General features: G+C 51.9%; 3 protein-coding genes across 9 annotated transcripts; 1 reads left to right on the forward strand and 2 right to left on the reverse strand.

Moving 5' to 3' along the window:
- Nucleotides 1-86: 86 nt before the first annotated feature.
- APBB3 (amyloid beta precursor protein binding family B member 3) lies at nucleotides 87-5,899 on the reverse strand. Of its 7 annotated transcripts, none has more exons than XM_006172897.3 (13): nucleotides 5,558-5,899; nucleotides 5,099-5,262; nucleotides 4,940-5,016; nucleotides 4,299-4,359; nucleotides 3,962-4,108; nucleotides 3,712-3,839; nucleotides 3,454-3,459; nucleotides 3,169-3,283; nucleotides 2,945-3,029; nucleotides 2,616-2,699; nucleotides 2,255-2,370; nucleotides 1,925-2,116; nucleotides 87-652 (listed from the first exon to the last, which is right to left on the reverse strand). In XM_006172897.3, exons 1-13 carry the CDS (start codon nucleotides 5,604-5,606, stop codon nucleotides 416-418), a joined length of 1,461 nt encoding a protein of 486 aa, XP_006172959.1. In that variant the 5' UTR covers nucleotides 5,607-5,899; the 3' UTR covers nucleotides 87-415. The 7 variants fall into 7 exon arrangements, with proteins under 7 accessions (XP_006172959.1, XP_014408442.1, XP_032332813.1 ...); XM_014552956.2 differs by having other exon boundaries at nucleotides 2,616-2,774; nucleotides 5,558-5,691; XM_032476922.1 differs by having other exon boundaries at nucleotides 3,169-3,304; nucleotides 5,558-5,691.
- A 249-nt stretch (nucleotides 5,900-6,148) lies between these two features.
- SLC35A4 (solute carrier family 35 member A4) lies at nucleotides 6,149-10,758 on the forward strand. The gene is made up of 3 exons (XM_006172894.3): nucleotides 6,149-6,207; nucleotides 7,170-7,268; nucleotides 8,204-10,758. The coding sequence occupies exon 3, from the start codon at nucleotides 8,768-8,770 to the stop codon at nucleotides 9,803-9,805; it is 1,038 nt and encodes a 345-aa protein (XP_006172956.1). The 5' UTR covers nucleotides 6,149-6,207; nucleotides 7,170-7,268; nucleotides 8,204-8,767; the 3' UTR covers nucleotides 9,806-10,758.
- LOC102509692 lies at nucleotides 6,202-16,748 on the reverse strand. The gene is made up of 9 exons (XM_032476932.1): nucleotides 16,557-16,748; nucleotides 15,264-15,472; nucleotides 15,108-15,191; nucleotides 13,926-13,974; nucleotides 13,784-13,854; nucleotides 12,939-13,106; nucleotides 11,998-12,156; nucleotides 11,721-11,919; nucleotides 6,202-6,317 (listed from the first exon to the last, which is right to left on the reverse strand). The coding sequence occupies exons 2-9, from the start codon at nucleotides 15,417-15,419 to the stop codon at nucleotides 6,247-6,249; spliced, it is 957 nt and encodes a 318-aa protein (XP_032332823.1). The 5' UTR covers nucleotides 15,420-15,472; nucleotides 16,557-16,748; the 3' UTR covers nucleotides 6,202-6,246.
- Between the last annotated feature and the right edge of the window lie 1,574 nt (nucleotides 16,749-18,322).

Consider the following 18,322-nt stretch of genomic DNA (forward strand, 5'->3'; position numbering starts at 1 on the left):
GACTACAGGCAGCCACCAATACCAAGCACAGACGCAGACACTCACCTCATACAGGCTGTTAACTCTCAACCCAGTACAAGGTCCAATACCATTCAAAACCAGTGAAGTCACTGGGATTTTTATTTGTACTGATTTTGCTATAAAGTGTTGCTGAGGTAGAGCCAACTGTCCCAGGCTGGACAGGGGCAAGGAATGCAGGGACCCAGGGAAAGGTGAGCCTTGGGCCTACGCTGTGGTGCACGGCCTCTCATCATCCTTATAAACAATAGATTGGGCAATAAATAGAGGGTAGTCAAGGGTCAGTGGGGCAGGCAGAGAAGGCTCCAAGGGGTGAGAGGCTGCAGACCCCTGGGGAATGAAGGGGTAGAGTTGGGCATGAACCCAGAGCCTCCTTCCCCAGTCCTCCTGGATTAATTTAGGGCATGTGGAGCAGAGAGGGTTTCAGCCGGAAGGCATCAAGAAAAGAGAAGACACCCCGCTTTCGTGGGGCTGCCCCTGCACCCCCAACCCCTCCTTTGAGCAGGGGAAGGGGCAGGGAACCTCCTGGGGAATCCACAGAGCTGGTCCGCTTGAGCCGCAGGCGGGCACGGGCCTGGGCACCCCAGGCCTTGCCTCGGACTGCAGAGGCCACAAGACACTTCTGGTACTGAACCTAGGGAGAAGGGGAATGTGAGAATCCAGCTTGCTCCTTTCTGCCTCTGGACTCCCTGAAAGTTTCAGAAGGACAGGGAACCAGCCAAGGCTTCAATATGAAATGAAGCTGGTGGTCTGCCACATCTGGAGCCCCCACAACATTTCCAGGTAGCTCAATAACTTAACCATTAACGATCACTATGCTGACTCTCCCCCATCTCTCACTGCAGTGGACTGGTGCCTGGCCAAGTGGACTCCCAAGTCAAGGGGAGGTTCTGCAACCCACACTCCATTCCCAGTGCAACTGCCCCAATCTTCTCTCATTTGAACTCAATACATCCTAAATGGTCTTCCTACTTCTCCTGTGTCTTCCAAATCTTTTACCCATATAGCTTAAGTGGTCTTCCTAATCCACAAACTTGACTTTACTGTCCTGCTCAAGACCTTTCAATGGCTCAAATGCCTCCAGATAAAATAAACTCATCACTCTACCCTGTAAGTTCCATGATCTGTGTTCTGCCATTCTTTCTGCCCCTATCTCTCACTCCATCCCCACTTGCACTCCAGACAGACTAGACTCTTTCAGATACTCTAATTCCACTGCCATCCCTCTCACTTTCACAGCTGGAGTTCCCTGTACATGGTAACACCTTCTGTCCCACTCCCTTTCACCTGGGTTAACTTCCTCCTTGAACCTTCAGCTCTCAGTTTTCTATCACCTCTTTCAGGTAGCTTTCTTGGACCCCTGAAGGGGCCATCTCCTCCATCATCTTGTGGTGTACAACTTCTTTCTAGTCTGTCTCTGCTCTAACCTGAATGTTCTGTGAGGACAAAGGCTGTGCCCTCTATACACTGACTTCCCAGGGTCAAGTATGGTTGAGTTCCAGCAAGCACTCACATTTGAGTTAATAAGTAAACTGAACTGAGTGCAAATGTCCCACACTCAAATGCCCACAGCTGCCAGAAAATAACCTAAATGAGACAAAACAGGATCAATGCTCACCGTACAAGGTATAGCCCCCACACTATTCCAGCTGAATGCTGAAATATATACATGTGGATCCAAGTATCAGAACTTCCGATATTTTAAGATAAACAGGAATAGCAATGATTATGTGAAATGTCCTGGCCTTACAATACTGGCAACTAACTAAAACTTACTAGAAAAAGCTTAAGAGCCAAATAAACTACTGCTGAACCATAGTCAGCCCTGGGATGGCTGGTTTGTGATGTCACCAGTACAGAGCAGCTGCAGGGCAATCCCACACACCAATTCCCACCCCTGACTCACCATGCAAGCAGCCTGCACAGCTTCGGAGAGTCCCCCTGCATGGGGCTGGCACCAGAAGGCCGCACACTGGAAGCTCTGACGGCCCAGGTCAGCAATGAGGCCAAAGGTGTGTGGGTCACGGCCAACGCCAATAAAGGTCACAAGGCGCACAGGGCACTGCCACAGTGGCTCCTCCTCTGCACCAGCCTCTGCCTGCCCAAATCAGGGCTAGTCACTAGAGGGCCAGGTACTGGCTGGACCCACTGAGCACTTCCAGCAGCAACTAATAACCCCTCAGCATCCCCGCCTACCCCTCCACAGCCCCCCACTTCACCTTCTTCTGGCTGGTACCTGAATAGGATGTGCAGTCATGAGAGAGTCAGACACACTGAGTATGGCAGGGACCCAGGTATCCTGGTCCCCGCGGGTGGTGAGAGCACCAATGGCCTCGTTCAGCACGTCCATGCCTAGGGGAGGGGAACATGCCCACCATGGTGTCTCCCAGGCATACAAAAGGAAAGGATCTGCAAGGAACGTCTACGCCCCTCTCACTGACTTAGGATTCAGAGATGGAAACAGAATAGCTGGGGCCAGGCTTAGCATCCTGAACTAAGAAGAGTGGTACACTTCAGGCTATGGAGGGCCAGGGGAGCACTCACCCACCTTCCCCTTATCTTATGCAGCCCACCCCTCCAGCCCACTCAGTCCTCACCCATGGCTTTGGTGACTGGCAGGGTCCCGATGTACAGTGCCTCGTATGTCTGAGCTGCCTGGCTCACGGCATCCAATAGCTCCACTGAAATATATACACCATGCTGGCCGGGGTACTCTCTCAATGACCCCTTTCTCCACCTTTCTGAGGGAACTGGAGCTAGTAGAAAAAAGGTCATGGATGCTCCTCCAATTTAGGGTTTGGGATCCCTAGGACAAGGACACCTCTGAAGTCCTCTGTCTCCAAAGAAATACTAAATAACCATGAGCCGCCCCCAATTTTTCACCAAAGCAGCCTGTTACTGCAACGTGGCACCCCACTCCCCATACCTTGCCGAGGCAGGTCTTCAGGGGTGATGGGGTCTAGTGAGCAGCAAGGGGAATCACCACTGACTCCTACTCGCTCTGACAAGATCTGAAACACAACGTAGCCAGCATGAGGTGCAGGGAGGAAGAAGTGAGGTCAGGGAGCCAACACCACCCTGCCACAACCATCTTAGCAGCTTCAGACCCAGCTACATACCCACATTCCCTGCCCCACTCCTGGCCCTTACCTGGGCACAGAGCCCATGTAGGGCACTGGCAATGGCCTTGGCAGGGACGTCACAGCGAAACACATGGCACTTGAGCATACAGCTGTCTTTATCACCCGCCACAAAAGCGAAGTCCCTGGCAAGGTCAGAGATGGGGCTAGGGCAGGGGCAGAGATCCAGCTGGGAAAGCTAGGTAGGGGCAAAGGCCTAGCTAGAGTGCCTGCAGAAGGCTGGAAAGTCAGGGGTATGGCAAGGATGGAACAGGGAGGGCAGGGCTGGGGCTCCAGGGACCTGGCTGTCACTCACCTGTCACTGTTCCAGAAGCATGTGGGAGCACAGGAGAAAATCAGCCCAGCCTCTCAGGCTCTCCCCCATCCGTCCCTGCTGAGCCAGGCCCACCCTCCCCAACCAGAGCTGGACCAGGCAGGTGAGGCAGAGCTCGGGTCCATGTCAGAGGATCTGTGTCCAGGGGTTCAAGTACAGGGGATCAGCATCAGTGGGGATCACAGCCTGTAAGGGGGAGGGACGAGCAACTCTCACTTTGAGGGATGCAGGGGTCCTCACCGGCCCTTGGAACTGCCCACACCCCATACACGGATGTGCACCAGAGGCTGGCAGTGGATCAGACTGCGGTCCAGGGGATTCACCAGGCTCATGGCATCCTTCTTCAGGATCATCAGCATGTTCTGGCCCTGCCAAGGAGAAGCCAACCCGGAGCTCAGATGAAGGCGGTTGCCATGAGGAACAGACAATTCAGGGACAACCACCTCTGCTGGATGCTGGGCTGCACTCTTTGAAGGGCCAGCCAGCTCACCTCGCCCCAGGCACCATCTGGGGGCTGGCTCTGACTGCGGGTCTGGGCCAGCTGCTGGATGCAGTTATTGACTGCGATACTGCTCTTCCCTGGTACCAGATCCTCTTCAGGTACCTCTACCCAGCCCAGAGACCGGACTGCAAAGCACTGACAGGTTAGAAGAAAGGACAGGAGGACCCTGAGTGAGTAGAGGTGAAGTAGGGTGGGAGCTCCCACAGGTTCCACACATAAAAACCCTCTGATACCTCCTCCCTTCACCCTCCATCACCTCTTAGCCCAAACACCCTCCTGACCTTTCCTTTGGGACCCTCCCCAATGCCCTCTGACCCGTCACTACCTTAGCCCCTGGCTCCACTCTCTGGATGTAGGAGTCTTCACCATACCAGGACAGAGAGTTACTGGAATAGAGCAGAGCTGGTAAGAGGACCACACTTCCTACAGAAGGGAAACTAGTGAGGACTAGACTACTTGATATGCACAAGACATGGCATAAGACCCAGAATATAGTGTCCCAAATATAACATCAGAGTGGGACAAGGTCCAGGACAAATGTAACCTAGAGCATGGCTTTGAATTTGGGAAGGAATTTAAGACACAGAACATAGAATAAAACTTATAAACATGGAGCAGGGTCCAAAATGTGGACCAGAGCCCCAAATGAGGACAAGAAAACCATAGAACACAGGACAGGAACCTCCATGAACAGAACCTAGGGTAGTGTCCAAGGTCTAGAACATGATACGTTCAGGACCCAGAATATGTAAAACAATTTTTAACAAAAACAGCTTGAAACAAGAAACAAAACTTAAAACACTAGGAGAGTCAAGATTATGGAACAGAGCCAAGAACACAGAACAGAGTCCTAAACATGGGATAGAGTCCAGAACCTGGGCTGGAAAGCAGACTGTGGGTCCAGCTGCATCTTTGAGTGCCATAGAACACCAAGCCTTTCATTTTTGCCTGGTCTATCCCTGTTACCTCCGGTCCAATGAGCTCTCCAGGCTGGAAAAGGATCTCCCCTTGGGGGGCCGAAGTCCCCAGATTCCCTCCGTCCTCTGTAGAGAGGGTGTTAGGTCAGTGTGGCAGCAGGCTTTTGTCCGCACATGAGCTCAGGCCCCCTCCTCAAACTCCACCTACCGTGCCTGGGTCCTCTGCATCTCCTGGCTCCCAGGTTGGGCGCTGCCACTGGGTGCTACCGCTGGGTACATGCCAATAGTAAGTACCTGCAGCATCACGGATCTTCCTCCAGCCAGGGGGCAGGCCTGGCTCCCCCTCCAGACTCTGGTCCCCCCACAAATCATCTACCGGAACACGGGATTGGAGAGGGAGGAGATATATGCGAACTTACAATACACTTTGTCAAAACCCTTCCTCCAAACCAAAAGGGACAACCTTTGGGCTGAAGGTCCAGTCTGAGAATCCAGGCTTTCAATCCTGCATATTGCAGTGCAAAGACCAGGGCTCATCTGTCCCCTGGCCCTCACCCCGATACGTACCTACCCCCTCCCTGTCTCTGAGCCTGAGGTAGCGTTTCGCGCTCCCTCGTTCCCCCACCCCTCAGCTCCAGATCTTCCCAACGGGACCCTCCGTGCACACCATCGCAGTTGACCAGAATGATGGCCAGCATGTAATCCTTGCCCAGCATAGCTTTGGTCGCGTCCCCGCCGGCCTTCGCCAGCCCGCACTCAGCCCAGCTCAACTCCGGAGCGGCTGCGCCTACAAGTCCAGCCTCTCTGCGCCGGAATCGGCCGGGCCAGCGGGCGCCGCACAATTACGGGGCGGGGCAGGGGCCGGGTCCCGGAGGCTGAAAAAGACCCGCCGGAGCAGCGCCTCCCGCCGAGAGGTGGCGCGTGTAAACAGGCGTTCGGATCCCAAGTGGCTTCGCGTTTCCGTCCGAGGCTCTGGGGGAGGCGCAAGAACCGCGGCGCACACGCTGACATCACAGCCCAACCGTGAGCTCATCAAGCAGCGGAATATCCGCCAGGCGAACTTGCGCAGAGAGCACACGCACACGAGTGAGATCATTGCGTTTACGTCGTAAACGCGCGCGCGCACGCAGCCTGGGTCCCAACGAGAGAGGTCACGTCATCTGCTAAAAGGAGACCGCCAGGAACGCGCCTCCACCCTTTCCAAAAATGCCCCGGAAGTGCCTCCGCCCCCAGTAAAGATGGCGGTAGCCCTTGCCAGGAGGGAGGCGGTGCTGCGCCTGCGCCACAAGTTCGGCGGGGAAAATGGCGGATGACAAGGTGAGTGAACGTGGGGTTCTCTGCAGTTAGGGGTGCTCTTCACAGCTTCTGAGTCCTGGGGCGAGGCGACAACTGCAGCGACTCGTGGGTGGGATTGCCCCTTGTTCCTCCTGAGGGCAGGTATTACTCCTGTCGACTACCTCAATAGTGGAGAGTCGGAGCACTACGCGAGGCAAGCGTAGCCGGAGGTCCCCCGGGTGTCCCCACCTGGCACCGTCACTAGTTAACTTGCATACACTCCTAACTTTGCCCTATTCCCTGGCCCCCAAAATTCCCTTCCAGAGACAAGGAGTTTCCAGTCCACACGGACACTCACATCCGCATTCGCACACACTAATTTCATACTTAGTGGGGCCAAAATAAGTCAGTTCATTTACCCACACTCCTGCAGACAGCCACCTTCCTTCTCCCCTCCACCCACCAAACCCCAGCTTATCCAGTCACACATTCAATTTGGGGTGGCCTTGAGGGGAAAGGGGGAGAAGCCTAGGCAGAAATCACGTTTACCCCCAGATTGTCCAGGGAACTGCCTCAGGCTATTACTCATCATTAGTCTTGAAGTTCAGCACCACCCACACATTTACTTGCAGTCCCTGTGTTAGGCTGCGGGAGGCTACCCACCACCTTCAGGTAGCTTATAGTCACTACTGCTTGCCTGATAAACCTAACTGAAGGTTCCCTAGCTGTCCCTCCTGCCTTCCCTATACACTGCTTGCTATGCAAAATTTCTTGTAAGGGTTGTTGTAAGTTACCAATGCAGATCCCATCTGTCACCCCTTCCCTGGCCCCTATACGAATTCTTTAATTTTCAATCCCTTTCTTCCTTTATTAATCACTGTCATCTCAGGGAGGCTTTATAGGAAGTTTTTCAGACTCACTCCTCCCTACCCCCAGTCTCTGATAGACTTGAGTAGGGATGGGGCTGGGTCAGCCTTCTGGAGCCAGCCTCTCCCTTGTCCTAGGATTCTCTGCCCAAGCTTAAGGACCTGGCATTTCTCAAGAACCAGCTTGAGCGCCTGCAGCAGCGTGTGGAAGACGAAGTCAGCAGTGGTGTGGGCCAGGTAAGGCTGTGCCTGCCCCCCACCCCTTAAGCTTCATGGCCAATATGCTTTCAAATGTGTGGTAGAGACTTACTCAGCAAATGGTTGGTTATTAAGGGCCTGTTCTCTGTGACCCCTCCTCTTCCTCCCAGGAAAGTTTCCCTGAGAAAATGGCATTTGAACTCGGTTTTTGTTTTTTTTTTTCAATTGATAACTCTCAGATCTCAATCTGCATCCCAGATCACTCTTTCCTGAGATCCATGTGTACCAAGAGGTCACATAGCACAGTGATTAAATGAACAATTTCTGGAGCCAGAGTGCTTAGTGTTGAATCCTAGCTCCTCTATTAATAATGTGACTATACATAAGTTACTTAATCTCTCTTCCTCAGTTTCCTAGTCTGTAAAATGGGCATAATACCATATTATATCAATGCTAGGAAGGATTTTTTTTTTTTGTTATGAACCCAGGACCTCATGCATGCTAAGCACGCACTCTACCACTGAGCTATACCCTCCCCCGAACTGGGATCTTAAATCTTAGGAGTTAACTAGGTGATGAGGGGGAAGAGGGAACATTTCAGGCAGATGGAATAGCATAGGCAAATCCCTTGTGGTGGGAGGTAGGATGGTGTAGCAGTTCAGTTTGGCTGCAGCAGTGGGGGAGTGTGCTAGGAAATGAGACGGGAAGCAGGCAGGGGTCAGATTCTTCAGGGACCTCTTTCTCAGTAGGATTCTGTGGTTAGAGCCTTCTAACCACAGGGTTCTGGCATTGTGTGATCAGGACTTCTAGGTTCTTTTTCTGCCTCCAGAATCTTCAGAAAATCTTTGGAGAGCATACTACAGCTTTCCTGAGTAAGGAGGAGCAGGTGGTGGGATGTGCTAAGCCCCTTGAGTAGCTCCTGACTAGAGAAGGGGAGAGCCTAGCTGAGTTTCCTCCTGCATTTTCCTCCACAGGATGGCTCGCTCTTGTCCTCCCCATTCCTCAAGGGCTTCCTGGCTGGTTACGTGGTGGCCAAACTGAGGGCATCGGCAGTATTGGGCTTTGCCGTGGGCACCTGCACTGGCATATATGCAGCGCAGGCATATGCTGTGCCCAATGTAGAGAAGACCTTGAGGGACTATCTTCGATCACTGCGCAAGGGGCCCGACTAGCTCTGGATCCCATGAGGGAGGCAGGATGACCAGCTGGGGCCTGCAGGCGGAAGCCTTCCAGCCACAGATGCCGCCCCTGGCCTCCCGGGCTTTCACCCATTTGCTCACTCCAGCTTTCCTGCTGCCTTCATCCTCACTTCCCTTCCTGCAGAGGCTGTACAGTGGCTCATCAGCCAGCACCCTGGACTCCTTCCCTCCATAACCCCACGGGACTGGCCCCAAGACTGGCTTCTAGGGCCACCAACCCTTTCCTCTTCCAGCCCTTGCTGTGGGGTTTGCAGCTGACTCTGATTCTCAGTATCTCTCTGGCAATGTACCACAGCTCCTCACCCCTGGGAGCCAGCTCCATAACTTGATTTTCCCCAGATGCATCACAGTCCCCGTTGTCCCCTTGCCAGCTACACAGGCCACCCAAGGTCTAGTTTGGGCATGAATGTAGAGGACGGGGGTATGCCAGGCCTGGGCCGTCCCAGGCAGGCCCGCTGGACCCTGATGCTACTCCTGTCCACTGCCATGTACGGGGCCCATGCCCCATTGCTGGCGCTGTGCCATGTAGACGGCCGCATGCCCTTCCGGCCCTCCTCGGCCGTACTGCTGACTGAACTGACGAAGCTGCTACTGTGCGCCTTCTCTCTCCTGGTGGGCTGGCAAGCATGGCCCCAGGGGACCCCACCCTGGCGCCAAGCTGCCCCCTTCGCACTATCAGCCCTGCTCTATGGTGCCAACAACAACCTGGTGATCTATCTTCAACGTTACATGGACCCCAGCACCTACCAGGTGCTGAGCAATCTCAAGATCGGAAGCACAGCCCTGTTCTACTGCCTCTGCCTCCGACACCGCCTCTCCGCACGCCAGGGCTTAGCACTGCTGCTGCTGATGGCAGCGGGAGCCTGCTATGCAGCTGGTGGCCTCCGGGACCCTGGGAACACGCTTCCTGGGCCCCCTTCAGCAGCTGCTGCAGGCCCCATGCCCCTGCATATCACTCCACTGGGACTGCTGCTTCTCATCCTGTACTGCCTCATCTCAGGCTTGTCTTCCGTGTACACAGAGCTGCTCATGAAACGACAGCGGCTGCCCCTGGCCCTTCAGAACCTCTTCCTCTACACTTTTGGTGTGCTCCTGAACCTAGGTCTGCATGCAGGTGGCGGCCCCGGCCCAGGCCTCCTGGAGGGCTTCTCGGGTTGGGCAGCGCTCGTCGTGCTGAGCCAAGCACTCAATGGACTGCTCATGTCAGCCGTCATGAAGCACGGCAGCAGCATCACGCGCCTCTTCGTTGTGTCCTGCTCACTAGTGGTCAATGCTGTGCTCTCAGCAGCCCTGCTGCGGCTGCAGCTCACAGCTGCCTTCTTCCTAGCCACACTGCTCATCGGCCTGGCTGTGCGCCTGTACTATGGCAGCCGCTAGCCCCTGACCTAACCCCACCCTGGGTCTTGACCTGTAGGTTGGGTGCCACCATCAGAGCCACCTCCCAATCCTCCCTCCTTCCCTTTGGCAGCCCTGAAACAAGTGCCTTGTGAGAAAAGCTGGGTCAGTGAGAGCAGCCACGTTAGTCTCTGAGCTGGGTGGATGAAGAGTTATCCCTGGGAGACTCGAAGGCTGGGTTTGATTAAGGAAACTCTTAACCCACCCTTCCCTGAGTTCTTACGGGCTAAGGAATTAGGAGAGCATCAGTACACAGGCCTGAGAAAAGATACCATTCCTGATGGGAATGGAGGAGGCCCCCTGCCTCATCCTGCATGAATGCAGTCGCTTAAAGTGGGGCGTGGGCAGCAGTTGACCTTCCTTGCCTACTGTGGTCACCCCCACCGACCCACTGCCCCCAGGCCTGGTGCTGGCTGCTCCAGCCCAGCCTTGGCACATGACTCACCCATAATGGATACCCCTCGCCCCCTGCCGACTGTCATGCAGGAAAGCCCAGTTACCACACATCATAACCCCATTACCCAGGCCACTCTGCCATGCTCCCCTAGCTCCAGTAGCGCCTGGAGACAATGCCCCCTGCTCTCTCCACACCCAGCCCTTGTTCTGGAAACCTCAGAGAGGACTGGGGCTTGACTCATCTCAGGGAATGTTGCCCCTGGGCCCTGGTTTAAGCCTATACTCCTGACCTCTCTGTTCACCCCAAGGGCCCTCTCAAAGCCCACTGCCCCCTCTACTGCTCCTAGGAGGTACCATTCTTCCCACTCTGGGTCCTGCCCTTTCCTAGCAGCGTCCCAGCTCTCAACAGCCTGGGGAAAGCTATACACAGAGCGACCTGGGACCAGGCACAGGGAAACTTGTACAGCTCAATCAGTGTCTAACGTGTAAGCAATAAGGTCTTAATAAAGTGTTCCGGGGTGTAGTTTCCTACAATCGGCCCTGATTGTCCTGTGTCTTCTCTGTTGCGTATCTCCTCTCAAGCATAATTTCCTTCCTCTGGTGCCCTGAGTATCTTAATCCTGGGGTGACTCAGAGACTGAGAAAAAATCTGTTTTCTCCCAGCTCTTGCCAGCAGCATTATTTCCTCTGAGAACTCCATGGCGCTGAAACTCTGTCACATAATTTTGGGACTTTCTCTGAAGCACAAAACTTGGGCCCTGGAGGGAGCTGTGGGAATAGAAGGTGCTGGGCCCAGCGAGGCAAACTGTAGACTGTAGGCTAGAGAACTCTAAAGGAAGGTGATTTTGATTCTCATCTCTGGTTCCCTCACTGATATCCCTACCTGCTATCTCTTCTCATGGCCAGAGGAGTATCTGGCCCTGCTCCCATGGTAGAATACCTGGTAAGCTGGTAAAGAAAAAAGAAAACAAAAAACAAGGCCTATTGAAGCAGAATCTTAGGAAGTGGGGTTTGAGAATCTTTTTTTTTCTTTTTCTTTTTCCTTTTTTTTTTCTTTCTTTTCTTTACTTTTTCTTTCTTTCTTTTTCTTTTCTTTTTCTTTCTTTTTTTCCAATAAGCTCCCTAGGTGATTCTGATATGCGCTGCAACCTGTGGACCACTACTGTCTACAGTGTAGAACTATAGCCAGCCAGGCTTGAGTTTGAATTCTGGCTCCGTCACTTATTGGCTGGCTGTCCTTGGACAGTTACACAACCTCTCCTAGCTTTAGTTGCGTTATCTCTCAAATGGGGGTCATATGGTACCTACTACTATGTAGGGTAGTAGAAAAGGCTAAATCAATTATTGGATATCAGGCACTTAGCAAGGACTGGCACAGTGAGACCTGGTTAGTGGTGGTGTTATTAATCCATAATGAAAGTTAGCTTGGCTGTTGTGTCCCAACTTCCTCTCCCTTCTAAGGTCTTTAAGAGGAAACTGCCCCTGAAGGATTCCTAATTACCAGGTTTCTCCTCAAGGCTGGAATCCAGCATGACTGCTTCCAGCCTAGTCTGCCAAAGCTGTTGGTTCTGGGCTTGGAGCTCCTGGTTCTGTGTAGCCAGGCTGATGGTGTCTTGCAGGACTCCAGCCAGCAAGCTGCGGTAGTGATGCTCTGTGGTCACAGCCCGTTCCTCCCACAGTCCCCGCCAGGCTCGGAATACCTGTGCCCAGAGTTAGAGATGCCCATCAGTCAACCAGCCTTGGAACCAGCCCAAGGCCTGCCCTCTGTCCACACTAACCTGCAGCACGTGGCATGTCCGGGCTCGGGCAGCCTGCACGTACAGGTCATAGAGCGCTACCAGGTCCTGCTCCGCAGCATCCCGTTCTGCCTGAAGGGCCTCCAGCTGGAGTCTCAGTGCTGCCTGCTCCCGGTGCCATCTGTGCCTCTCCTTGGAGGGCTTCAGTGATAATACATCCTCTTTGTTGATTACCACCTGTGTGCCAGGCTCTGTTCTACATACTTTATGTTATTATCTCATTTTATCCAATGACAACCTTGAGGTAGTTGACATTTTACTGACTTGGAAACAGTGGATCAGATAGGTGACCTAACGATCAAATTCACGTGGCTAGTGAGGGACAGAACTCAGATGACATATGCCTTTCAACAGTTTACTGTCACCCTTGGGGTAAAGTCCAAATCCAGAGGCACACACTGTCTCTTTAGCCTTGCTCCAACTACGTACCTGCCAGCCTCCAGCCACATAGGCAATACACAGTACCCAGAACCTGTATTGCCACTGCTTCCCTTTGGACCTTTGCTCATATGGAATTCTCTTCTCTTAGAAACATGTCTCCCTCCTCCCCGCCACCTCTGTGCACACAAGTTTTATTGTTTAAACAAGTTGTATTTACTGAGTGCCTGTATGTGATGAGGACAACCTGCCCATGTGGAGCTCATGGTCTAATGAATTGTTCTGGCTGATTTGTTTGTCCTTTAAGTCTCAGCTTAGATGCCATCTCTGATCCACTCCAGTATGGGTCAGGTGCGCTTCTTTGTTGCCATGAGCCACTAGCTCCCCCTGCCACAGCACTTAGCACTGAGAATTGCGTTGTCTATCCCCCACAAACCTGGGAGGGCCAGGGAGAGGGTAGGGCCCAACCTGACACAAGACCCCGGCCCCTAGCACATTGCCTGGCCAGATTAGAATGAGCCTCAAGTCCCATCCACTGTCCTTACCTCTTCTCTAGCCCCCAGGCCTTTGACCTGGTCACCTGCCACTTCCTCCTTTTCCTGTTCCAAATGCTTCATTTCCTCTTGGATCCAGATTTGATGCCGTTCTCGCAGTCTCTGCCTCCGGGCCTGAGCCAGGAAGAACTGCAGGGCCACATCTGGGGCCTGCTGGGCCTAGGGGGCATCAGTCTGGGCTCAGCCAGAAGCCCATGTGAGCACATTGCCTTGGGACACAGGGCCCAACTTTTCCACCAGAACCCCATTAACAGGGCTGCTCCTAGAATTACTTGCAGAAGACTAACTGGCCTGGAAGAGCTTGTGGCCTGGACAGAGGCTCAGAGGCCATGGGGGAAGACAAGTATTGACTCTGCCAGTAGGAACTGTGGAGGCCCTAGTGGTCCCATACCTCTGATCCAACCCAGTAGGAAAACAGCCCCTTCCCATATCCTGCCCTTAGTAGTCCTTTTTGTTTAATTTTTAGGGGGGTAGGTGTTTTTTATTACTATTTTATTTAATTAATTAATTTATTTATTTATTAGGTGTTTTTTATTACTATTTTATTTTATTTTATTTTATTTATTTATTTATTTATTTATTTATTTATTTATTTATTTATTTTTAATGGAGGTACTGAAGATTGAACCCAGGACCTCAGGCATGCAAAACACACAACACACACTACCACTGAGCTACACCCTCCCCCTCTTAGTAGCCCTTCTGATCCCTTTTTGCCAGAAGCTCAGTATTTCTCCCTGATGTTAGGGCAGCGTAAACAGGAAACATTATCTGGGCTCTGTGACTCTTCACTCCCCCAACAGCTTCCAGTTGTTAGGGAGTACACAAGATGGTACCTGTTCCTCAGAGCCCCTGGGAGGATGCTTTTCGAGGAGCCCAGATTCTATAGATGCTGTTCTTCCTGCCACTGGAGGAAACTGCAGTTAAGCACACCAAAGGTGGAGAAGACCCCAGCTTCACTGCAACTCCCACACTCACCTTGAGGTTCCTGGAGGCCTGGGCTGTGGCTTGCTGTTGAATCTATCACCTGCTGAGAAAATATTAGTGAGAATTCCATACCTTTCCTCCCAGAACAGCATGGATTTTGAAAACAGACAGATCAGTGTCCCCACCCTCCTTTTCTTAGCTGTATGACCTCCAGCAGTTGGCTAGTCTTTTGAGTCTCCATTTTCTTATCCATAAAATGGAGCTGGATAAAAGTCATGGAGAGCATGAAATGAGATAAGGCACCCAAAGTACTAAGCACTGGCCAGCTGTGCTCAATAAATGGGAGTTTACAGGCCTAATTCCCAAGGCCCAGGTCTGTAAAAAGAAGTTATGAGTAATTATGAAAAGGGAAGGACAAGGATAAGCTGGACAGGGCAACCTTCCAGCCGCCTTGTGCCAAATCATGGAGGACAGCGCCCCCTTCTGCACAAGAGGAAGCCATGCATCCTAAGGGGATGAAAGCTCAGCACTGAGTCTGGATTTGGATGTGTTTGCACCTCTGCTGCCTTTAATTATCCCAGTGACCCTGGGACACTCGGATCGCTTCTCTGAACTTCAGTTTGCTCACCTGAAAAGTAGGAGAAATGTTGTCTTCCCTGTTTAAAAGAATTCTGTGGCTTCCCCTTGACCTTTGAGACAAAGTTCAAACATCTCAACAGATTGACAAAGCCCTGTATGACCAGGCCCCTGCTTCACTCTCCAATCCTTCACTCTTGGCTCTCTTCCTTAAACTCTATTCTCCAGCAAACTGAGCTGCTTGCAGTCTTGTAAAGAGATCAAACATTCGCTTACCTCTGAGACTTTGCCTGTTATTTTCTCTGCCTGGAATGTTCTTCATTCATCTTTGCTAGATGATCAACTTCCTCCATGTAGTCTTCCTTCCCTCTCATGCCAAGACTAACTTAGATGCCCCCATAGAACCCTTCAAATAAGCCCTTCAGAGCACCGATCATGGTGTAAATGTTTTTCTCCAGAGGTTAGTAAACTCCATTAGGATAGGGATTTCCCAGCCCCCACATGACACTGTGCCCTGCACATAGTGAGTGGTCAGTAAATGTTTTGGAATCAATAAATTAATAAATGAAGGAAGGGCCCCCTCACAGTGCTCTGTGAACAGAAGGGAAGAAGGCAGACATCAATGAGACTCCAGAGAGGTTGGATGAGAAGACATACCCGTGGTTCTGGGAGTCCCGCAGCCTCAGCTTTGACCTCTTTGAGCATCCAGCTTCCCAAGCGCTGGCTCCAGGCTTTTACCACCTGTGGAGAGAGGGTTCAGGGTGGGCTGCAGCCATTGCTGGCCCAGGCACCTCCAGGCCTCACCTTGCTCACCTGCAGCTCCCGCAGTGCCCTGCCCAGCTGGCTGAGCCCGCTCTCTGTCAGAGTGTCCCCAAGGAGGCCTGAACGCAGGCTCTTCAGGCCAGCCCGGCGGGCCCGGGCCTCTTCTACTGCATCCCACAGGGTGGGCCTCACCTGGTTCACCTTCATCCTCCTTCTCGCCGCCCCCAACAGTGCAGCCTGGAGCAAGCTCTGGGAGCTGCCTAGTAAGAGGAGACACAGAGTGAATCACTCCTTCCTCTGAACTCCAAAGCACACTGCCTATAATATTTTTAATTTGTATTAATAGGACTAGTCATGAAAATAGCTAACACTTAGCAGGCTTTTACACGTGCTTGATGGTACTATGCTCAGGCTTTTCATGAATTGCCTCTTCTTATCCAGACAACACTCCAATGAGGCAGCAGCTCTGATTTACCCTGCCTCCCCCAGCATTTTCTAGAGGAAACTGAAGCTCAGAGAGGTCAAGGAACTTCCTGGTGAGTGGCACAGCTGAAACTCAAGTCCAGTTTGGTCAGACATTAAAACCTCTACCCTTGATTGTTATCCCAAACTGGCCTGGACATTAATATACTTCTTTCCCTCTGTGCTTTGTCCTTAAGAATATGCACTGCCCCAGCTTATTTCCTCATTCCACAGTGCCTGGCACAGGGTGAGGTCTGAAAAAATATTGGCTAAATGAATGTGTATCTGTTGATTTTGAAGACAGAGGGCCAGACCTTTTTTTCTCTTTTATTAATGGAAAACTTCAAACATATACATAGTATAGGAAATCCATCTACTTATTACCCAGCTTCAACAATTATCAACTCATGGACATTCTTGTTTGATCTCTACCCTCTGCTTGACCTCCTCCAAATCTCTGATGTCATATTTCACAGAGGCTTGATCTTTTAATGGGTGTGTGAAAATAGGCAAGTACCTTCCCTTCTCTGATCCTTGCTTTCCTCATCTATAAATTAAGCCTGCCTCCCTTCCCTCACCTGTAAATTCAATCTGCCTCATGGGGTTGTGATAATCAAAGGTATTCATTAGTGTAAAAATGCTTGGTAAACTGTTGAAGGCCTCTGGAAGGGTGAGAGGTTGCTTTTACTATTGTCCTTGCTTCTCCAGACTTCGGCAGCCTGACAACCCTGGGACCTTTCTGAATCCTGGCCCTCCCAGATGGGTGAGGCTCTCTCTGGGCTGGCTAGGGTGGGGGCTGCAGCTGGTTGGGTGAGAGGTGGGTGGGGCTGAAGGCCAGATCCCAGAGCTTCCCAAAGAACCCCGCACCTTCCCCCAGGCCACCTTGAGTGTCCAGGCGAAGAAGAAGGCCACTGTAGTTGTTTCCTTCCAGGAGCCATGAGACAATCCAGGGCAGAGAGCCCTCCACCTCCTCACCAACAACCTCACCAGCCAACACCTGCAACAGGGGACAGTCTCTGCCAGAGGGAAGGAGGGAAGAAGAAAGGAGATGTCCACTGGTGGATGGAGAAGAATATTTGAAGAAATAATGTTCAAAAATTCCCCCAAATTTATGAAAAACATGAATCTACACATCTAAGAAGCTCAACAAATTCCGAGGAGGATAAACTCAAAGAGATTCACACCAAGACAGATTATAATCAAATTATTAAAAGCCAAAGTCAAAGAGAGAATCTTGAAAACAAAAGAGAAGAAACTTGTTTTGTACAAGAGATCTTTAATAAGATTAAAAACCAATTTCTCATCAGAAATGGTGGAGGCCAGGAGGCAGTGAGATAATATAGTTAAAGTCCTCAAAGAAAAGAAACTGTCAACTAAGATCTGACAATACTATCCCTCAAAACTATAGGAGTTACAGAAAAGCTGAGGGAGTTCATTGCAAGAAATGAGCAAAGGGAGCAAATCCTTCAGTATGTCAGAGGAAAGGAAACTCTGATGCTTCCTAGGGCCTCTACATCCATATTTCAGTCATCCCCACCCTTCCCCAAAGCTGTTAAAAGGCTCCATTAGACTTACAGGACTCCTGGGAGCTGCAGGATCCGCAAGGCTCCTTGCCACATGCTCTGGGTACCAGGCCCCTCAGAAGGGTCAGGCCCTGGGCAGGACATGGTGATGGTGAGCAGAGAGCAGGCCCTGTAGAGGAGAGCATAGGATCAAGCCAAATGGCTAGGGAGTGGGTTGAGGTGACAGGTGCCCTCCTGTCCTTACCTGCCTTCACCAACTGCAGCCTGCAAGTACAGCTCTGAGGCAGCTCTTGGGTCAGATACTTCCACTTCAGTGGCATTTACCACCACCCTGGAGGAAGAGGAGGCTGAGCTCAGCTCCTAAGCACGAGGGTTCTGTCCAGCCCCCCAGAATCTCTGCATGGGGAGCCCATGGGAATCCCAAGAGCATATAAGAATCACCCCCAAGTCTCCAAGCTCAGTATATCCCCTAAAAGCCTCTCATGTTCATGATCTTTTTTATTTTCTCCTATCATTTGCCCTGGGAGGGAAATAGGGTAGTTGAGATTGCTCCCATTTTACAGATAAAGAAGCTGAAGTTCTGCTTAGTGAGATGCTCAAATGGTACCAGGATGGTAATGACTAAGTTGAAAAGGTATACGTGGGTGGGGTGAGAAGAAGGAGAGGGATGAGACATGAGGATGAAAGGAAGATGGAGAGAGGGAGTCCTGGGAGCACACCCAGGCCCTGTAAGCATGACCCCAAGCTCAGAACTCCTCTGGGGTGGCAGTGGGGAGAAGCCTGATGGCTTGGTTTGGGGCATCAGCCCTGCCTTAAGTCAAGCACCCTCAGACGCCTTTGGGCTCAGGCCACTCACAAGCCCAGAGGTGCCACATCCAGCACCGACAGGTTCTCTGCTCCTGGAGCAAGCAGGTCCTGAGTCCTCCCACTGGGGCTGAGCTGAGATCACACAAGCACAACATTTGTTACAGTCTGAACCTTTCTCAACCTTTGGTTCACATGATCCTCCCACTGGGCCCCTGTGGGCCAAGCAGGGCACCAAAATTCAGCCATTTCAGGCAGAAAAAAGGAGACCCCATCAGGGCAAGCCGATGCTGATGAGCAGCAGAGTGGGGCTAGACCCAC

The sequence above is a fragment of the Camelus ferus genome, chromosome 3 (assembly GCF_009834535.1).
Source record: "Camelus ferus isolate YT-003-E chromosome 3, BCGSAC_Cfer_1.0, whole genome shotgun sequence".
Classification (NCBI taxonomy): domain Eukaryota; kingdom Metazoa; phylum Chordata; class Mammalia; order Artiodactyla; family Camelidae; genus Camelus; species Camelus ferus.

What these genes read in the sequence shown, in the direction of transcription:
- LOC102509692 (XM_032476932.1), bottom strand. Translation starts at nt 15,419, where the DNA reads ATGAAGGTGAACCAGGTGAGGCCCACCCTGTGGGATGCAGTAGAAGAG. An exon ending in CGGGACTCCCAGAACCACGG is followed by an intron (nt 13,975 to 15,107) that starts GTATGTCTTCTC and finishes TTTTCTCAGCAG; the next exon opens with GTGATAGATTCAACAGCAAG. An exon ending in GGACATGCCACGTGCTGCAG is followed by an intron (nt 11,920 to 11,997) that starts GTTAGTGTGGAC and finishes CTCTGGGCACAG; the next exon opens with GTATTCCGAGCCTGGCGGGG.
- SLC35A4 (XM_006172894.3), top strand. Translation starts at nt 8,768, where the DNA reads ATGCATCACAGTCCCCGTTGTCCCCTTGCCAGCTACACAGGCCACCCA.
- APBB3 (XM_032476921.1), bottom strand. Translation starts at nt 5,606, where the DNA reads ATGCTGGGCAAGGATTACATGCTGGCCATCATTCTGGTCAACTGCGAT. An exon ending in GAGAGCTCATTGGACCGGAG is followed by an intron (nt 4,360 to 4,939) that starts GTAACAGGGATA and finishes GCTCTATTCCAG; the next exon opens with TAACTCTCTGTCCTGGTATG. An exon ending in GAGTGGAGCCAGGGGCTAAG is followed by an intron (nt 4,109 to 4,298) that starts GTAGTGACGGGT and finishes CTAACCTGTCAG; the next exon opens with TGCTTTGCAGTCCGGTCTCT.